Source organism: Anopheles ziemanni, chromosome 3, assembly GCF_943734765.1.
Source record: "Anopheles ziemanni chromosome 3, idAnoZiCoDA_A2_x.2, whole genome shotgun sequence".
Taxonomy (NCBI): domain Eukaryota; kingdom Metazoa; phylum Arthropoda; class Insecta; order Diptera; family Culicidae; genus Anopheles; species Anopheles ziemanni.
The window spans coordinates 78,172,713-78,192,030 of NC_080706.1; the positions used below are offsets into that span (position 1 = coordinate 78,172,713).

Consider the following 19,318-nt stretch of genomic DNA (forward strand, 5'->3'; position numbering starts at 1 on the left):
CTACGAGCGGAAAAAGATGATATGCACACAAACACACACACACATACACGCACTACGTACATATTCACACACAGAGCCAAAACTTATTGGACTGCAGAGTTTCGTCCTTGCCATCGTGTGTTTTTCGCTTAAGAAAAGTTCTTTACAGCGAAAGATCTACACCGATCGAAGCAAAGTGACTGTCTCCGTGTTGGAGTGTGTGTTTGTTTGTGTGTGTGTTGAGTTCTGTGATGCAATTTCCATCATATCCCAAGTAGTATAGCAACGCGAAAGTACACAGCGCGCGCGTACCCTCAGTTTCCCCTTCCCATTCCTTTAGTTTTTCCAATTCCATCGGAAAAGCGAACGACGGAGGAAAACCGCCCGAGCGCCCCTACCCCCTTCCAGCATGATGGGATTCCGCTTGCGTTATTTAAAAAGGGATCAGGCCACATTATTCTCGCCCGCCCAGGAGGGCCCGGGCGGGAAAACTTCGTCATCGAAATGAAACGAAGCGGCCCAGTCATAAAAAGGAGGAAAAGTGTGCACGCACCGAAGGAAAGCGCGAAAGGGGGCAGGGGGAAGGGAAAGGCCATCCCAAACCCAATCTCGTCTTGCGATGAAATGATGCGGAAGGTTTTTTCCCGACGCTCGAAGGCCGGCCGGTTGGCGCAATGCAATGCAATTTTCCAGTCCAGGGGTAATGTTTTTCCCCCTGCTTATCCGAAGGGTGATGATTCAGGATGTTTTTTTGTTGTTGCGTACCCACACGAGGCACAGGTTTCGGCACACTTCGGTGAACAAAACGATTTTCCCACCCCCTCGGCGCGCCCACCGGGGGAAAACGCAAAGTGTGTGACGAAAGTGATCTACCGTTTGAGATTAAATTGCGTTGCTCGTATTCACCGCCATTTCGGTCGTCGGTTTTGTGCCGTTTTGTTTGTTTGTTTAATTTTTCAAGGGTTCACTTTCGCCCCTTACCCATCCCAGGGATTTTCCACCCTTCGCCATGCCATTCCGGCGACACAATCGATGTAGTCGAAGGTCGATGCAATGCAATTTCTTTCAAATATTCACCCTCATTGCCAGGGATTGGTTGAGCGATGGGGGAATTTGGAAAATCCCTCGCCCGGGCCTCCTCCACCGCCCTGGTTACGACCCTACGGGGAATTTCCCCGGCGTGTTAACGTTCGTTTGCCACGTCATGCCGGCCCGAAGGTTCGGACACGGGATGTCGTGATGTCGTCCCGGGCGTGAAAATCCTGGTAGATTCCGGTAGACGCAACGGGTGAAGCTATTTTTCAAACCCACCCGGTGGGGTGCTTGCTCATAGGGTGGAAAATCCGACAATCGCAGAGGAGGAAACCAAGCAACCAACCCCTTTTTCCGTTGGGCTAGCATTCTCCTGCATGACAAAACGGGTAGGAGTTAGCGAGATGGTGTTGAAAATTCACCTGAATCAAGTGGAAGCACATTGGTAGCCGGGGGAAAGTCAATGATATGAGTAATTTCAATTCAACAAGGGAGTTCCTCCAGGCATTTCCCGGCCCGTTCACACTGTAAAACATTTGTATCTCACTGGAAAACATCAAGCGAGCAGATTCGTTGGAACACATTCGAGTGATCGTTTCGTCATTCGTTCTGCTTGAGCCAACGCTTTCGCAACGTTTGACCATTTCAGGTGAATTTTCCCGACCTTCGACAGAGACCGGCCACAAAATGGCTCACAATTTCGTGCGATTGTTTAATCTCCAGGCACCGAATGAAATTTGTTTGGTGAAATTCTTCGTACCAAGCAAAAGGACGAGCAGTAAAAGTACAGGAGCTGGACTCGATTCGTAGAAGTATGAGGCACTGGGAAATAAATTCTCATTTTCCCACCCGTTGCAAAAGGCAAATCTAAAAAACACAGTGCACATGGAACCGCCTCGGCGGTTGGCGAATAATGGAGAATTTTTAATTTGACGCCCTCGTTTTGCTTTTTAATTTTAGTTTAACTTTTCCATTTCGTGAAGAAAAGTTCGTCGGAAAATAGACGTACACCTACACATGCCGCGCGTGGCTTGCTGCCACTGACGCAGTTCCCTCACTCTATTTTTCTCCTTCTCTCTCTCTCTTCCTCTCTCTATCACTTTTCCATCTTTGTGGCACCCCATCGTCCACAAATCTCGTCATCAATTCGGAAAAAAGGCCTTTCGCCAAGCGGGGGTTGACTCGGACCGAGGGAAAACTCGGCGTCGATTTAGGAATGGGCCCCCCCCGCTTTTCACTTCCACCGCTTCTGGGGCTCCCACGATGGTACGTAAGATAAAACTACGCTATTTCGTCTCATAATCAAAGAAATAAAATTTAATCGTAAAGTAAACACACCGGGGAATCGTTTCCCGGAGGTCCGGCGTTGAAGGGGGGAAGGAGAAAAAAGGGGAAAGACTGCACCCCAAGCAATGGCAGGAAGAATGCTACTGCCTCCTTCCAAGGAGCCCTCAGTTGTGTTCTCACACGCCAAACCCGGAACAGTTTCTTAAGAACCGAAGAACCCAATTTTCAGTGCGTCCCCTTTCATTCCGATTTTCTCCAGCGGGATTTTGGTTTCCCGACGGGATTCCCCCTTGGCAAGCCCGGAACAAAAAAGGGAAGCAGATGGGAGTGCGATAAACATGAACATCGATGCTCATCACGCGAGTTGTTAACACGCCCGGACGCTTGACGGAAAAGTACAATTCGTTCCGTGGAAAGGGGGCTTTCCAGTGGGCATTTGTTTGGGGGAGGAAATTTGATGAGGAAAAACTTGAAAACCCCCACCGCGGTCCCAATCCCCTACTGATCACCCGGCCTTTCTTCCTCCCCTCCTCCCGAACGGTTGACTTTTTCGGGTTGCACAGATTCGGCCCGGAAAAGTTTCGAGTTCCGGCCGATGCGTGCGTGGGGTTTTCCTTTCGCACCTAATTAATCAGCCAACGCCGCCAGCATCCGGAAGGCGTCCAAGATAAATGACTACTCTCCTGCCACGGCTAACGGCTAGCCGAGGTTGTTTAGTTTTCCGTTTAGTTTGCTGCTTCCGAGGAGGGAGCGCTCGTATGCAGAACTGAGCATATTTTAATCAAACGCTTTTCCGGCAATCTTTTTCACCTTCCCTCGTTACTGTCTGGCTGGCCACCGCTGGGACTGGGGCACATAAATTACCTAAATTAAGTGCACCGAGCGAGACACAATGTTTTTTTTCAGTTCCATAGAAGGAATTAATGAAAGTTGTTTTTGGTTTCCAATTTCGGGCAGCAAAAAGAGCATGCAAGTTGCTACAAAAAAATAAAACAGAACTTATTTAACATAATTACGCCACAGTACATATTTCCTACTTAAATACAGACAATTTGAAGTAATCAAGAAAAAAAGTTATCAATTTATTTACACACTTCGATTGAGAATGGCTTCAAAAAAATGTAAGCGAAACGTTTGTGGGTCGTAGGGGAAAATTAAACAAAATAGATTTGGCATGGAATAGTATAAATTAAAGGAAAATCCATTTAATTGAACTTAAGAGACTAAATTTATACAGTAAAATAAAATAATACAAAATATATCAATTAAATCAGTTTTAAGGAGTTTGAATGAAACATTTGTCATTTGCAATGAAAATTAAAATAAAACAAGGATGTGAATAAACTGTAAGGGCTGTAAATAAACTGAAAACAATATTTGGTGCGGCATTTCAAATTAAATTTGAAAACATATATTTCCTAGACTTAAGACATTTAACAAAAATAATTACCAACGCCATCTAAACAAGAGTGTTCGTGCGATTGAAAATGGTTTCAAATAAATTTAAGCGAAACGTTTGTCGTTCACAGGAGAAAATTAAACTTTTTTGTTTTTAATTAAACTGTGCATTGAAGCTTAAGCACAGAACATATCTATTCAATCAAAAGAAAGAGATTAAATTCTTAAAGCAAAATAAATAAAACAAAATATGCTTAATCCATCACCCATTGATTTATTCGATCAATACATTTTTTTAAAAGAATTTAAGTGAAACATTTGTTATTTGGAATGAAAAGTGAAATAAAACAAGGATGTGACACAGTGTTGTGTGAAATAAACCTGAAACCAAATGTTAAATTAAATTTGAAAAAATACATATTCCCTCAACTTAAGACATTTAACAAAATAATTACCAATGCCATCATAAACAGAAGTTCGTTCAATTGAAAATGATTTAAAGAAATGTGAGCGAAACACCTGTCGTTCGCATTCTGAGCTGGCGAAAGCGTACGGTTTCCCAACGAAACTGTTCTCTTCTGCTTCTGCTAGGACAAGAAGTTAAAGAAGAGAAAAAAACGGCCCGGACTTGCTGGAAGCCGGAAACGGTGCTTTCCACAAACCAGCTCGCACCCCTGGAGGAACACTGGACAAACTTTTCCTTCCAGCCCGCTGGCGTGTAATAATCGTCCGTCGGATGCGCTTCCGGAAAATGTCTGACTTTAGGCTTTCAGCAGCCATCGGGGCGCGCGAGTCGCGAGTCCGCGGCCGCCAAACGAGGCGGGATCGAAATTAAAAATGGCCAGTGCCGCAGGAAACGCAAATTGCAAACGCAAAAAACAACACCCATCAGGACCCCGTCGCACCAACGGGTACACTCGATTGGGTCGGAAAATGAACGAACCGGAGGGTACTGAAGACGCGGGGAGAAGAGGAGATCGGGGGAGAGGGGAACGAATTTAATCAACGCGCGGTGTCCCGCGGGGCCCACGAAGTTACTCGATGGTGAAAGTTTCGAAAATGCGGCTAATAATTTCCTCCCGCGGAGAAGGTGCGAGTTCTGATTCATCGGAAAAGTGTCGTCGAAGGCGGGCCGGAGAAGAGGGAGAGAGAAAAAAAGCCGAAACTTTTCCCACCACACCGCCACTGCAGGGTGCGTATGGGGGTGGGGTTAAAATCGGTACTTTAGCTAAGTTTTTCCTCCGAAAAGAACACGAGAGCATGAACAGAAGGTGAAGGAAGAATGCAAGAAACGTTGGTTGTCAGGGTTGATTGGAAAATTGTTTTCTTTCCTCTAGTACTGGTGTGTGTGTGTGTCGAACTGAAAGTTTTCCCCCGTGACTCTAATTGATACGCCAAGCCAACCCCGGAACCGTCACCCGGGTTTCGATATTCCACAAGTGAGCTCACTTAAAAGCTCAAGTTGCAGATTATTTGCCACCAACTGTCACTTTCACAGTTTGTCCGGAACTTTAGTTTGGTCCTGCGGGAAAAAGTCCGCGCTTCGGTGGGAAAAGGAAGTAACGAGTTCCCACGAATCAGTCGAAGAGTTACTGAAAAACACACAGAGTTCCCACCGGGACAATGCCAGCGTATCCGAAATCGATTCCCCTCGGTGCGCAGAAAAACGCTTTCACGCTCCAAGACCTTAAGACCGGAAGATAGGTTAGGGAGTAGTGAAGTAAAGAGACACAAAAAAACACACACACATACACACACACGAACCCCTCTGCCCATTGAATATGCTAATAGAATATTTCTCCGGCTCGAGCACGTACTTCTCGAAGGGCCCTTCTGGAGAGCGGGTCCTAAGTAAATATCGCTCGCCATCATGTTTTCATGAATGGTCGCTCGGTCGTGGAAGGTAGATTACATTTAACGGTCCTCCGGGAGGGTGAGGTCTCTATCCGTCCGGTTTTGGTAGCGCGCTATAAAAACATTCCCCCGTTCGAGGCCATCGGAAACCGGGACTGCTGGGAAAGGGTTTCGCGGCCGCACGGAAGGTGGTCCAAAATTGAGAGGAAAATTATAACCAATGAATCTGGCCAGCCTGTGGTCAGTCCCCGGCAGAGGCGGAAAAAGAAAAAGCTACCCAAACACTCAAGCTGCCGTTGGTCTATGATTTTCCCACCGCACCGCGTTTAGGGCTGGGGGTCCTTGTCGAACGAACGGTTCCCTCCTCGGAGGCGTGTGCCCCCCTCCCCTTCGTCTGCCGTTGAGTGAGCCGTTTTTCATTCTCAACAACCCGCTAAATGGTGCTCGTGAAACGGATACATCTACACGGAGCCGGCGTGAGGATCGAGCGGGTGGACTGTGCTGTGTTCTCCGAAAGCTTTTTACACGCGTTTGAATTTATTGCACCGCAAGGGACCACTAAAAGTACTTCATTTTATCTGCCTTCCTAGTTTACCCCCACCCCCCCTGGAGACCGCCTTTTTCAGTTCCTTTTACCCTCCTTCCCCTCCTCCTTTTACTGACGATGATGATCGTCCGGGAAAGTTTGAGTGTTTGCTTAAACTATTACCCGAAACTGGAACGGGAGGCGAAACTGCCCGTCTAACGTTTTCCTCTCGCAACGCTCGTTCGGCAACAACGAGTTAATGGGTGTTTTTTTATCGCTTCGACACTTTTCACCACTGCGTTTGAGATATGATCGGACGGTTTGTTTTAGTGGTAAGGAAAAGAAAGAACAACGCGATGATGACGCGAGAAGCTGGCACGATAACTGGTCCAACATGGATCACGGGGGAGAATGTTTAACTTGCAAACTTCGGTGTCGGTGGTTGGTTCGAGTTTTAGAATCATTTTCCGGGCGCATCATACGGTGTATGATCTTCTCTTACTTAAATACCATATTCTGCTTTAAAAAGTTAACATTTTTACCAGTGGCGGATTTAACGGTGCGCGGACCGAAGGCCTCGGCCCTGCTCGAGATTTATACTTGGACAAATATTCTATTGAAATAATCAATCTTCTTTGGTGGTCGATAGTTAATAAATTGGAACGGGATCAGTCTTTCAATAATGGGTAATTTTACTGTACCCAACAAAAATTAATGCTAAGAACCAAAACGAAACAAAGAAAGGATGGTCCGGTAACTCAGAGTTGTAATAGAAGAACAACAGCAAAAAAATGTCTTATGATTAATCAATTGGAAACAAGCATGTATTTGCATCAAAGCAACAACATTTTGAAATATATCAAGTTTAGGACTAAAATAATGCATTGAAAAACATAAACAGTTTCATCTAACTGATATCGAGCAATGCGATTTCGACATATCCTGTTGGATGTTGCCAAATATTTGAAAGAGCTGCATACAATTCTAAATAAAACTAGTTATTCCTTCTAAAACGTTATACGTGTTCAAACGAATACTTTATGCGGAATCTAATGGACGAAATAAAATTGCATTATTTTTCCACTTCAAGAAGTCCGCCACAAAACTTATTGATTTTAGATTAAAAATAAAAACTAACGTTGATTGTGTTGAAAAACATATAAACAAGACGAAAATTTTAATAATTATTTACGGTATGACGTAGGAGCCCCGTTTATTTTACCGCTTTGGGCCACAATGAGTGTAAACCCGCCACTGATTTTTGCATCCATTCCCCGAACTGAAATTCCCTTTAATTTATCCAACCGACTTTTCTTTCACGGAATCTTTCATAAAACAAAAACACGCAAACAACAATGTTTTAATTAAAATTTCTTTGAAATATTATTTTTCCAATTTTCACTCCGCAAATAATTTATTGAGCTTCGATTCTCGCCTCGGAGGATGGAGCCTATTGGACCAGGGGCGTTAACACACTACGCGGGGCGCGTCCCACCTTCCCTCCCTACATCCCTCCGCCGGCTTTCTATCAATCCTACCTAACTCCCGGTGCAGGAGAAATCCCCACAAAGTTTAAAAGTCTTCGCTCTTCCAGTCAATGGTTTTTCGTCCGCTCCAAACGCACCCGGGGATGTACGGATAGCTAAAACTATCTTTGCGCACTCGCTCTACACAGTCTAAAAAGGAAAATGCCATAGGGAGTCTTTTAAATCTTTTCGTTACTATGTCCTACCATCGATCACCGGATTTCGTTACACAATTTTTTTTTTTCGTTCTGCTCATGCCTACGAACGCATCTACGAGAGCGAGACAAAACCAGTGCGAACTTGGAATAAGAAACAATCTTCACGTTTTGTTCTTGTAAATATATGTTCGAACTCGTATGTATAATGGTCTAATAATGGGCTAAAGTTTATCCGGAATTTTCATCGTTCGTTAATTTCTCTCGCTTTAAAACCTAATCTCTCAAGTAATTTAACATTCCTCGCGCGATCATCTATCTGCTGGTAGTCTGGTATAAGTAAATCGCTCTATAAACAATCTATCTTTCTATCTCCCCGTCCCCTGGGCCAGTCCGTTCCCAGAAACACCCACAACAGGAGAGTGTTATGTTGAACAAGTGAAACTGTCCGTACGGCTTCGTCCACTTGTCTTGCGGTGAGGCAGAAGAGAAGTCACTTGCAGCAACACCAAAAACACACTGTACGAAGCACTGTACGTCCTTCCAAGTGCACACACACAAAACCCTCATGGGATCGGCCTAGTGGGACACGTCGGCTGGAGCAAGGGCGTGGGAGAAACGGAAAAGGTAAAATCGCACGTAAACCCGACTAGAACCCTTAAACAGCTAATGTGCACACACGCACGCGTGTCTTAACTTTATAGTCGCTTTGTATCTATTTCCGTTCGTGCTCGTCCATTGCTCGGGTTGTGAAGCGTTTGGCTGTCTTTTGCGGGAAAGGACTCTCCTGCCACACATGCCGGGCTATCCTTGGGAAAAACTCACTCGGTTAAACGTCCCTAGCACGGTGACGGTCGAACTAACCCCGATCCGGCAGCTCGCCCGTTGGCGCCTCCAGTCTCAGGTGCGTGTGAATATTATGTGATCTAAATCCTGTCCCCCACTTCAATGTGCCTTCGCTACCCCACGACGCGACGTGGAACGAGCTAAATAGTACGCTATCCTAATAAATTAATCGTTAATAACACAGTCAGTGATTTGTAATCGTCGAGCTTTGTTCGGTAGCATTCACGTTGTTCAGTTATTGTACCGGGCGATGGCGTCGTACCCGGCCGTCCTCCAGCCACGGGTCGACGACGATGGCGAACTGGAGCGCGGTCGGTCTTCAACTGCGCCCCGCCGCCCGCTCGTTCTCCACCGTGTAGTGACACACGCCGATCTTCTTCTGCGGCCCGCGGATCGCTCCGGACAGCTCGGAACCGGCGACGCCACAGCATGGCGCGTGAACCACCGTGCTGCCGGCCGTGCTCGATGTGGTGGAAATCGTTGAAATCTGACTCTTGTACGGTGGCGGTGGTGGCGGGGTTGTAGTCGACGATGGCACCGATGTCGCTGGCGGTGGCACGACGGTCTCCCCCGTGGTGGTGTCAAGCTGGCTCGTACCTTCGACCGCGATGGGCATCTCGTTCACGGACAGTGGGCGGGCAAAGGTGTACCGGATCTCCTCGAGCTTGTGCGCGGGGTTCGGTGAGGCGGAAACGACCGCCGGACCGTTCGCCAGCAGGTCCTGCGACTCGAACAGCTTCATCACGCTCGGCCGATGCACCCGGACGGGCTCGTAGTACTTCAGCCGCTTCTGCTTCAGCTGCTCGATCGCGTCCTGGTAGCTCGGCAGGCCCGACACGATCGTGTAGCTGGGCAGTGACTCCACGTCGTACGGTGGTGGCGTTTCGATGTCCATCGAGGAGAGCGTCTGTGAGCGGGCCGTCAGCACTGTAGGGTGAGGAAAAGGGGAAAAAACACAACCGATTAGTTTCAAGACGTAAGACTGCATGTTCAGGTCCGTTCATTCCCCTCTTTCAAGTGGCAATCATGGGAAGTATGGTCAACAAATACGCCCGAGGAAGGGTGTGCTGTGTGTCAAAATACTATAAATATTATCATCCCCTATCAGTATACATTTATTCCAACGTCCCTGCCTTGTGCACCTTCCCCCCGGTCCAAGTGAATTTGATTAGATTCGATTCGAGTACGTTCCAGAGTTAAAACACACACACACCCCACACCTTTGCAAATCGATCCACATGCCTCCCCTTCGGCAACCTTCGAGTAGCTGAAAGTGTGGCAATTTCCACTCGGATGATGATAGTTTCTTTTCATGCTTCCCACACACATGCGGCAAGTTTTTCCCGTCCAGACGGAGCCACCGTCGGAGGTTTCCGATTGCGTTCGCTTCGGTCAGCACTTGGCGCTTCCGCCGGGTTTTAATCCGATGTAATGTGCACCGCCGCACACACACACATCTGTGTCGTCCAGGCATCAATTTTCTCGGAAGAACTCCGACCCAACCCGGCGGTTGGCGACAAGTGTTGCATCCATTTCGCTTTCGGACTCTCTCGGCAATAATATCTTGGTAAGTGTCCGGCGTCTTTTACGTTACCCTCAACAAAAAGAAAAACCTCACCGTACCGTGTTCCACCCCAGCGCGAAAGATGCAATGAGGCCGGTTTTCTTCTTATAAGATGCGGGTCCGACGGGAAACTTCCCTTTTGCTCCCTTCCCAACCTTCGACCTTTTCAGCTGCCGGATCGATTTCGTGTTCCAAAGAAAGCATCAATCATTCGATGGCCCTTCGGCGGGCGAAATGAAATGATGCCGGGCACACTGTACAGCACCGTGACCCCGGAGGGAGTTTTATGTTATCGGATGCAGAGAAGTTGGCTCCGTTATACCCTATATACGGCCTCGGACATTTAGGCAATTGGCCCCGGCGCTACCGGGCGCAATCGAGCGGCGTCGTGGAGCAGCAAGTTCGGTCATTTTTCATTCCCAACTAAAGAAGACGGCCGGAAAAAAAAAACATGTGACGGGCCGCACACAAAGGGAGCAACTCCATCATCCCTCGTGGGTGCAGGGGTTTGGGGGGTTTGGGGGACGCGAATGCAATTTTTGAAAGCAAAAGAAAAGGAAAAACCCCAGACCGAACCGAACAAAAGGATCTTCCTGACTCGGCCTTCTCCATTTCCCGACGGCAATGTCTGGAGTAGTCTGGAGTGTTTTTGGTTTTTCCAAACCGGAGCGCTGCCCAATGTAGCGCACATCTAATGTCCGGCCGCAAAACGGAGCACGCGGGGTCGGCCCTATTGTGTTCCCATCCCCGGAGCGAATCTAAGCACAAAACCGCCAACCGTTTGTGTGGATAAATGGAACGATATTAATAAGCGACCCGGCGGCTCCGAGGGGGTTGTTTTTCGTGCCCGAGGACGATTTCGCACCCCCCCAATGGGAGGGCGATTTTCGATATTCGCGCCACAGGGAAGGACGAGCCGTTGGAGCTTCTTCCCTAACCTAACTTTTCCCGTCCGTTCGTCGGTTCGTGGTCCGATCGATACCGAAATGGAAATCGATTTTGATGCTTCAACAACAAAACAAATATAAAAAAAACACACGTTTCGATCACCCTCGAATATTTCCTTGGAAACGAGTAAAAAAGCAGGCAGTAGGCCCATTTCTAGACTACTTTTTTTGATTAAATAAAATCCCTTCGCATGTAAAAAAAAAAAGTACAAAACAAGAAAGGGCGCGCACGGAATAGACATTTTAATCAACGTCAGCCACATTCCGAGGGATAGATTTTCCCGTATTTCCTCCGATTCTGTCCATTCCATCAAATCGAATTGATCATCGCCTCGCACCACCACACGTTTCCCTCGCTCAGGCTCATCATTAAGATCCTTTCATGCACAGATTATTTCCAAATTACACGATATTTGTTTCCGCTTACTTTACCCGGGATCTCACCATTTTTCACCCGGCAGCGGGAAATGGGAAAAATCCCGACCCGACCCTCGATCGATCAAGATATCGTTTCGATCGGGTTTTGGGTTGCAACAACCCGTCCCCGGGCCCATTCGAAACCCATCAAACCCAGCGTGCATATAAAGCGATCCATTAATATTCAACAACGGTTGGCAGGCCCGGGGCTGGGCGGGGTGGAAATGAGCGGACACAAATTTTGAAATGGACAAAAACCAATGTATTCCAACTCGTGCAGAGGATCCCCTGCGCGTCATTCATTCAGTCGAAACCCTCATCGATCGCGAGCGCGGACTTCGGAAAAGTCGGCCTCGCGGATAGTTTTTCGCTCCCGGGCAGAACGAAGGGCTGTCCAGGGCCTGACTTCTCGGAAGATATCGATGGTTGCCAGCAACAGGACGAACGGGCTCTTTGTTTGCTGCCGGACTGTTTATTCATTGCGAGCCAAGGGCCCATTCGTTATTCGCTGAACGGGACGGAACCTGACCCGACCTAACCACGCCGGGGTTGCCAGTAGGCCCGGTGAAACCCACGGTCATCATCTAGCGTTCCGCCGATTTGCACCGACCTCCGAACGCCCGGGGTTCGAAGGGTCGTGCCATAAATTGAAAGTTTGATGACGTGACAGTTTGGCCCGAACCCAAAAACCGGCCGGCCCTGGTTACAGCACACCACCGCCAGAGGAGGCCGGTTTTACGATCTCTTCCCCGAAAGATGGTGGTTATGTTGTGATTTGATCCTTTTTTGTCCAGAAAACAAGCCTCGAAGGATACGTAGCGCGAAGCGGAACGGAACGAGGCGGGCTTACACAAGAAAACACAAGACGCTCCAGGGGTCCACGGTCTCCCGGAGAGTCGGTAGGCTTCGCTTTAACCACGGTAAAGTTGGACAACATGTGGAACCGATCATTACGCACGTTCTATCCTCTCGTAAAACACACGTCGACATACTCCGGGACGTGATTATGCGATCAAAACCGAGCCGATGAAAAGGGATAACGATTAGCGGTGCAGTGAAGGATCTGTCGGTTTCAAAAGGATTCGAAAACGAGCAGGTTCGTGTGTACCTGTGTGAGAACACTTGACACAAGCTGCGGGGAAAAACCCTGCACTGGAAAAGACAGACACACGCAATTGGGAAGAAACCTTTTGGCAGCTCAAATGTCGAGCACTCTTCGTAAGAACCTTTCCAAACCGCTTTACTCATTCCTGTCAACACATGTTTCCAATTCCAGCCTCCTTTAGGTTCCATCGAATGCAAGATAACGGCGTTGCTCCGAAGAATATGATTTCAATAGATCAACCCTCGGAGGAAAACAAAACAGCCGAAGAAAAGGTTCCTCAAAAAAAGGGACATCCCCTGGGAAACGGAGAGGAAAGCAGCAAAGAATGTAAAATGAAAAAGGCTGAATAGAAAACCCATTAGATAGTAAACCCTCTACCTCTTTCCCGGTCGTTTTGCGGAAGAATCGGAGCAAGTGTTTGCGGGACAAACACCTCCCGAGAAAGAAACCTTCACTTTTCCCCGGATTCCGGCCGGGAAGGTGACAGGATTATCAAATCAAAGCGAGTCCCCGGAGGGCAAACGCAAAAGAAACACCTTCCCGATACCGAGCGGAGCAGGTTGACAAGCTCAGCAGTCCACAAACAACACCGAAAGCAAAATGAACTAAAGCAGGGGTCGGCAATGTCCGGCCCATCAACTGATTCTACCCGTAATAATATTTTAATGCTTCATACAATTCCTTTTCAATTCTTATCGGATTTGTTCACGATGTCAGGTTTTTAAAGATGATTAATTGTTGAACGAGTAGTTCAATACCAAGTGACTTTCTTGTACACTTTTTGTTAGACCTTTTTTCTATCGTATTTGCATTATTGAACGTTGTAAAATTTCCTACCGTCGTGACGGCAATAATTTGTTTACTTTGCATCCAAAATAGCTACATTCGAGGAATACAATTTTCATATCGATCAGAAAATAATATAAGGCCCAGAATATCTGAAACTTATCGAAACTGAGTTACTTTAGTTATTCAGAGAGAACGCCATTAAAACTAAGATATTTTAAAAAAATGTGTGTACAGGATTAATTTCAAATACAATTTAAACCATCAACTAACAATCAAATAAACCAACCAATATATTGATCAAAATTCAACGAAAATAAGTTTGGAAATGTTTAAAAAAGTTTAACGAAATAAATTCAAATAGATTTGCTTATATCACTATACTATTTATGAAGTTGAAACTCTATTCAAAAGAGTTAAATGTTACTTTGAAAACATTAAATATTCGTTTAAGGCATCCGACCCTCGCTTTTTGTTCTTTTTTAATCTTTTGGCCCTTTTGGGAAAACGTGTGCCGACCCCTGAACTAAAAGTGTGGTAACCGGGAAACAGGGCAGGGGGGAGCCACAGAAGGAGCCTTTTACTTTGGTTGGCAAACAAAAATTGGCATATTTTGTGTGTATCGGAGAGTGTTTCGCCCCCCGGATAGGGAAGGGAGTATGGGGCAGGAAATTGGAGAACTCCATCCAACTTCCACCGGAATGCGGCATCTTGCTGCCGTTGCATTCCATTCCTTAGGCGTGAGAAACTTGGTGAGATCGGAACATGGATGGGAATAAATCGACCAATCAGCCGGAAAGAGGTTGAGAGCAGACAAACTTTGCGGCACGTTCCGTCGAGCGCCTTTCGTTGTGGCGAAGGACCCTCTCTACCTTGACGAGAGGGATAAGTGCATCGAGCAGAACAATCGATGCACAAATGCGTGCAAACATTGTGAAGAACCTACCGAAGCATGCAAGTTCAACGACTTCCTCGACTCCTGATGAGTTGGACGCGTTCGGGGAGCATCATCTTTGATGGCGCTCTCGTTTCACTTCGTGGCAGACACGCCGGGTTCGCCCACAAGCATCCTTGATCACTGGGACGTGAAATTATTCAATCAATAGAGCGGTCTCGAGCATGCCAGGCGGAAACTTTTAACATCGGCAGCACTTCAAGTTCGCCTTCACCAAGACGTCTGACAAGGAACAAGGACGTGCCACACAATCCAACGGTGGTCCAAGGTCGGGTAGGGGGATCGGGTTCCACAACCCGGGAAGCCAGTAAGGTGGTCTCGAGTGGTTCCGCACGACAATGGCAACGTCTAATTACAGGATGTTGTTCCACGCCGGAGGGAAGCCTTTCGGAGACGTCACGGACGACATATTCGTCACAGTCTTCTTCCTCCCCCCCCACCCCGAATACCTTCCGGCTGCTTTTTATCCCTTTCTTCCGGTGTCGATTGCGGGGGAAATGCTTCCCCGAGAGCTACCTTACCTTAGTTTTACGCTGGTTTTACCGAGTTCACCGGGAACGTTGCAGGTGGTTCTCAAATTTCCAATTTCAAAGCCTTTCCTCCTCCGAGAGTACATGTCGTGTTGCGGCACGAGGAGTTCCGCTTCCCCCGGGTGATTCATCCGGCCCTGACAATGAAGACATTTGGCCCATGGGGAGGGGGGGCTTGGGACGACGGGCAGGCGGGCGGGGTAACATCGCCAAAAGCGTCAGAATCAGAGAACCCTGCCAGAAACAGAGCCGTACGCAATTCATCTTCTCCTGCTGTCCCCGCTGTCCTCAGACCCCGCCTCCAGTCCCCAGAATTCATAATCCCGAAACCTGCCCGATCTCATCTCAATCACAGCGGCATACATCCACATTCATAGTCATCTTCCTCTTCTCCTGCTGCGTCAGGTTTTTGGGCAATGTTACCAATTTTTTATTCCATTTCGAATGGAAAATAGTTCTACATGGTTCTACCCTCCCCAGGCAGGGGGACAGTAGTGGCAACCGGGTACCCTGCGGGGCGGGGAAAATGGCAGAATATTTATCGTCCCTTTCGCATCTAATCCCAAACGAATCGCGAACCGATCGGTAATTCTCGGGAGTTGAGTTGAGTCGCTGGGGGGTGTACCGACCACCCGGAGGTGAAGGAGGGGAGTTTTCTTTCACGGTCTGGCAAGGGGGGGAAAGGAAACGGGATCCATAAACCGGAATCTTACCGAGCCGGGGTGTGGGAGTTCGGTTGGAAAATAAAAGAAAATCCCATATCCCACCTAAAATCGGAGACCGACCGTAGGCCCGGAATGACAATGACGGTATGATAAAAGGGCGAAATCTTGCATTCACGCAGGGAAAAACGAACAACACACGCACACCCACACATACAAATGGGACAAAAACGACAGACAGGCTAGGGAAGCGGGGGAGGGAAAACTCACTGGTGACTCCCGGAGATTGGTATATGCCGGAGTAATGGATTTCGATTCCATTCGGATCTCGGGCTTGGTTGATTCCACGTCGATATTTATTTTATGAAGTTTTTCTTGTTTTCCCTTTCGTCTTCTTTTCCGGTGAGTCCAGGACATTTCGTTTTTTTTTCGCATTCGTTCTATATCTTGTCGAATTTCGAGCCATCATTCGCAAAACTCGATCCTTACGGCTGGAGCCGGATGATTTCGCTGGTTTTTCACCCACCGACCCCAAATCTCCACCCATCCGCCTTCGTCGGGCGGGGAAAACCCCGGGTTGGAAATGCAAGTTTCTTTTATTCTCCCATGCGCCGGAAAGCAGGAGAACGACATCGGAGCATGTTTGGTTTTTTTTCTTTTCATTCTTATCCCCGTTAGGCGAAAATGGATTGTAAACAAATTTCCCTACCAATTCGAAGCAGCACCAGCGTCATTCGAACGACGAGGCCGACGACGAAGGACACGGTAAGCCTTCGCCGGAGAACATTTTCCCGAACTTTTCTCACCCACTTTTTATCTCCTCCAGACCGGAGGCTTCGAACGCAGTGTCTGGTGATCGCGTATTTTGTTGTTGCAGGGTGATCAGGGGCAATAAATTCCATCTGAATCGAGATAACATTGATTGAGACAGTATGGTCGAAGGGCATAAACCTTTGAAAAAGACTTTAATGATCATGACTTTATCTAATTGTATCACGGTTTAGCGATATAGATGAGAGAAAACACATATTTGAAATTAAAAAATGTTTTATTTTAATTTTGACACCAACTAAGGCGTTGACATTTGAGCATATTTAAAATTTGCGAAAAGAAAAATTCATAGAGCAGAAATATAAAAACCCGTATGATTTCAATGAACATGTTTTAAAACGCCATGTTCAATGGTACAAAGAACTGTTAAATGTGTCAACTTCTTCAGAGTGTACAAATACTTTTGAAACCGCACAAATAAATTCTAAAACCATTTAACAGTCTCAATTTGTTTACCTTAATTAAACACAAAGTTGGTGAAGATGGACACAAGTAGAAAAAAAAAAATTTTATCACTGTTTTGAGTTGTTTTAATCGTCAGGATATTTTTGTTTACATATTAAAATTGGTTCATCGAACGTGCTGTCAAAATTCCCGCTAGACATTTCCTAACGGTTACCCTCAAAACTCTTCAGCGCGTACAAAAAACTCCCAATTTTTGTATGGGCCGAAGTCGGCTGAAAAAAAATCAGGAGATTTTTCAAGCTTTCGAGCAGTTTTTCGGGTAGAATTGCTGTTTCGAGCAGAATCGAATTTATGTAACTTTCTTAAAACAAAAACAACAGAAAGTTAATGAATGTATCTTCATGTTTGAAATAATTTAAGTCTTGTAATAAAAATGTTGAAAAAGTACAAGTACCTGATTCTGCCCTCTTATCATAAACACCCAAAACGGTCCATTTTGCCCCAAGCAACCCTACCCAGTGCTTTTCAATTTCTCTCTCCCGGTTTGGCACGTCAATGTGAAATGAATTTTCATCGAAATGCATTCTCGCCTTTCCCGGCTCTACAGCCCAACACGGCTCAGGAAACTCTCGACATCGATGTAAATGGCATTCCTGTTTCGCTCCTCTTTTTTTTTCGTCAGAAACGAATGCGGGGCGGCTTGAGAAGCGAAAAAACTTCCATCCAATCCTGCGCGAAACCGGGTGAGATCTATCCATGGAGCAAGTCGTACCGCAAGAAAAACTGTAGCAGAGAGGGGGAATGGGGAGGCAGCAACAGTCATGAAGATTAATGGTGTCTATTGCTCAAAACCTGAGCAATTTCTGTTTCCTCCAATTGCTTCGCGTTGGCGAGGGAGGGAAACTTTATCCTTCAATTTTGCGATAAGCTGCGTCCCGGTTGATTCTTTTCCACAGAACGACTTTGCCTTGATCATCTTTGGAGGTCTGGAGCGTCATTGGTGACGACATTGAGACGGGCCGAACTTGGGACACGGGGGACTGTGATTCATCATGGCAATAATAATCTTCCGAGCAAATAAATGGTCAGCCAATTATCGTGTCTTCCGTCCGTGAAAGCAAACTATCCTTCGTGCATATTGAAATTCCATTCCCCTCTCCCCACCGAGACACCGAGTTTGGATTGTTGGATCACTTCCAAGCTTTAGGGAGGAAATGGAAAATGGACAAGTTTGTATGCGTGTTCTACGACCTGCACACGGCCTCCTGCCCTAATGGATTGTTTGACTCATTGATTTGCATATCACATCCGCCGGTGGACCCTTCGCGAAAGACCACACACGCACGCCACATGGCCGCCTTGGTCGGAAGTGTCATAGAATAGTTTGACCTGACCACCCATTCCACACCGGAGACCCACGACTCCTCCTCCTACCTCCCAAGTCTAAGACTAATAGTTAAGGCGAGCACATTAAGGCTCAACCGTTCCGGGGATTTTCCCATGCCACCGTTTAAAACCGATCCTTCCCACCCCGCCCCCCTATCAGGGTAGCGCTTTTAGTTAATGTATCTAATCTAAATTGTCTCTCCGCTCGGTTGCGTTTAATTTCCTGCCTTACATTTGCATGCACGCGGTCACAACAACCCACAGGCAGGCTGAACTTATTTGTGACCCTTCCCAGGAGTGATTATTGGACATCAGTCCTTCTGTCCCTCCAAGTGGACAACTTCCGACATTAGTCCACACGGCGAACTCCAGGAGAACTAAAGTCGTCCTGAGCGGGAACTTAAGTGTTTCATTTGTGTCCACATCAACTGTCTTTTCTCCAGCAATCCATTAGTCTACTGCCCTTTATTTTTTCGTTTTCTAGCCGTACGCATTCACAAGGATCCCATTCCGGAGCCCCCTACCTACCCCCCACTTCACCGTAATGCTTCACGGAGCGGTCCGGAAAACTTTACCGGTTGTGAAGTTTTCCCCGGGACCAGTTGCTCAACACGACCAACGTGGTCTGGGTTCCCCGAGGGGGGGGGGGGGGGGGGGGGGGGGGGGGGACCGACAAGGAATTAGGGGAGCGAGGCCACCATAACACATCGTTTCACTCAACCTCAGGGACTCCGGGAAGGAGTCGCTTTAGGTTTCATTAATTGAAAATTTATAAGCCCATACACTTGGAAACAACATCGCAACAAGCGTTCAGCGAATAAACACTCCGAACATGGGGAACACTCCGGAACGGCAGGCATGCAACCCGAAAACATAACCTCAACTGTAAACACGCACACGATGTGCGGGTGTGCGTGTGTGTGTGTGTGTGCGTGCTAAAAATATAATGAGAAGTGAACGACGTCCCAACCCGGAAGCCATAAATCGCGCCCGTGATCGGAACGCGTAGGTGCCTCGTCGGTTCCTTGAAGGATATGAAATATATTTTGCAACACTCTGACGTCATCCCTGCGTCATTGTTGCGTTTTTTCCCGGGGAAAGAGGAAAAGACTGCACGCACAACTTAA

At 47.1% G+C, this 19,318-nt stretch overlaps 1 protein-coding gene across 1 annotated transcript in view; it reads right to left on the reverse strand.

Moving 5' to 3' along the window:
* Window positions 1-8,573: 8,573 nt before the first annotated feature.
* LOC131286345 (protein commissureless 2 homolog) overlaps window positions 8,574-19,318 on the reverse strand; it is a 57,888-nt gene continuing 47,143 nt past the window's right edge. Inside the window, exon 2 of the mRNA XM_058315286.1 lies at window positions 8,574-9,530. Within this exon, the coding sequence (XP_058171269.1) occupies window positions 8,923-9,530 (608 nt within the window). The 3' untranslated portion in view covers window positions 8,574-8,922. The remainder of the gene's footprint in view (window positions 9,531-19,318) is intronic.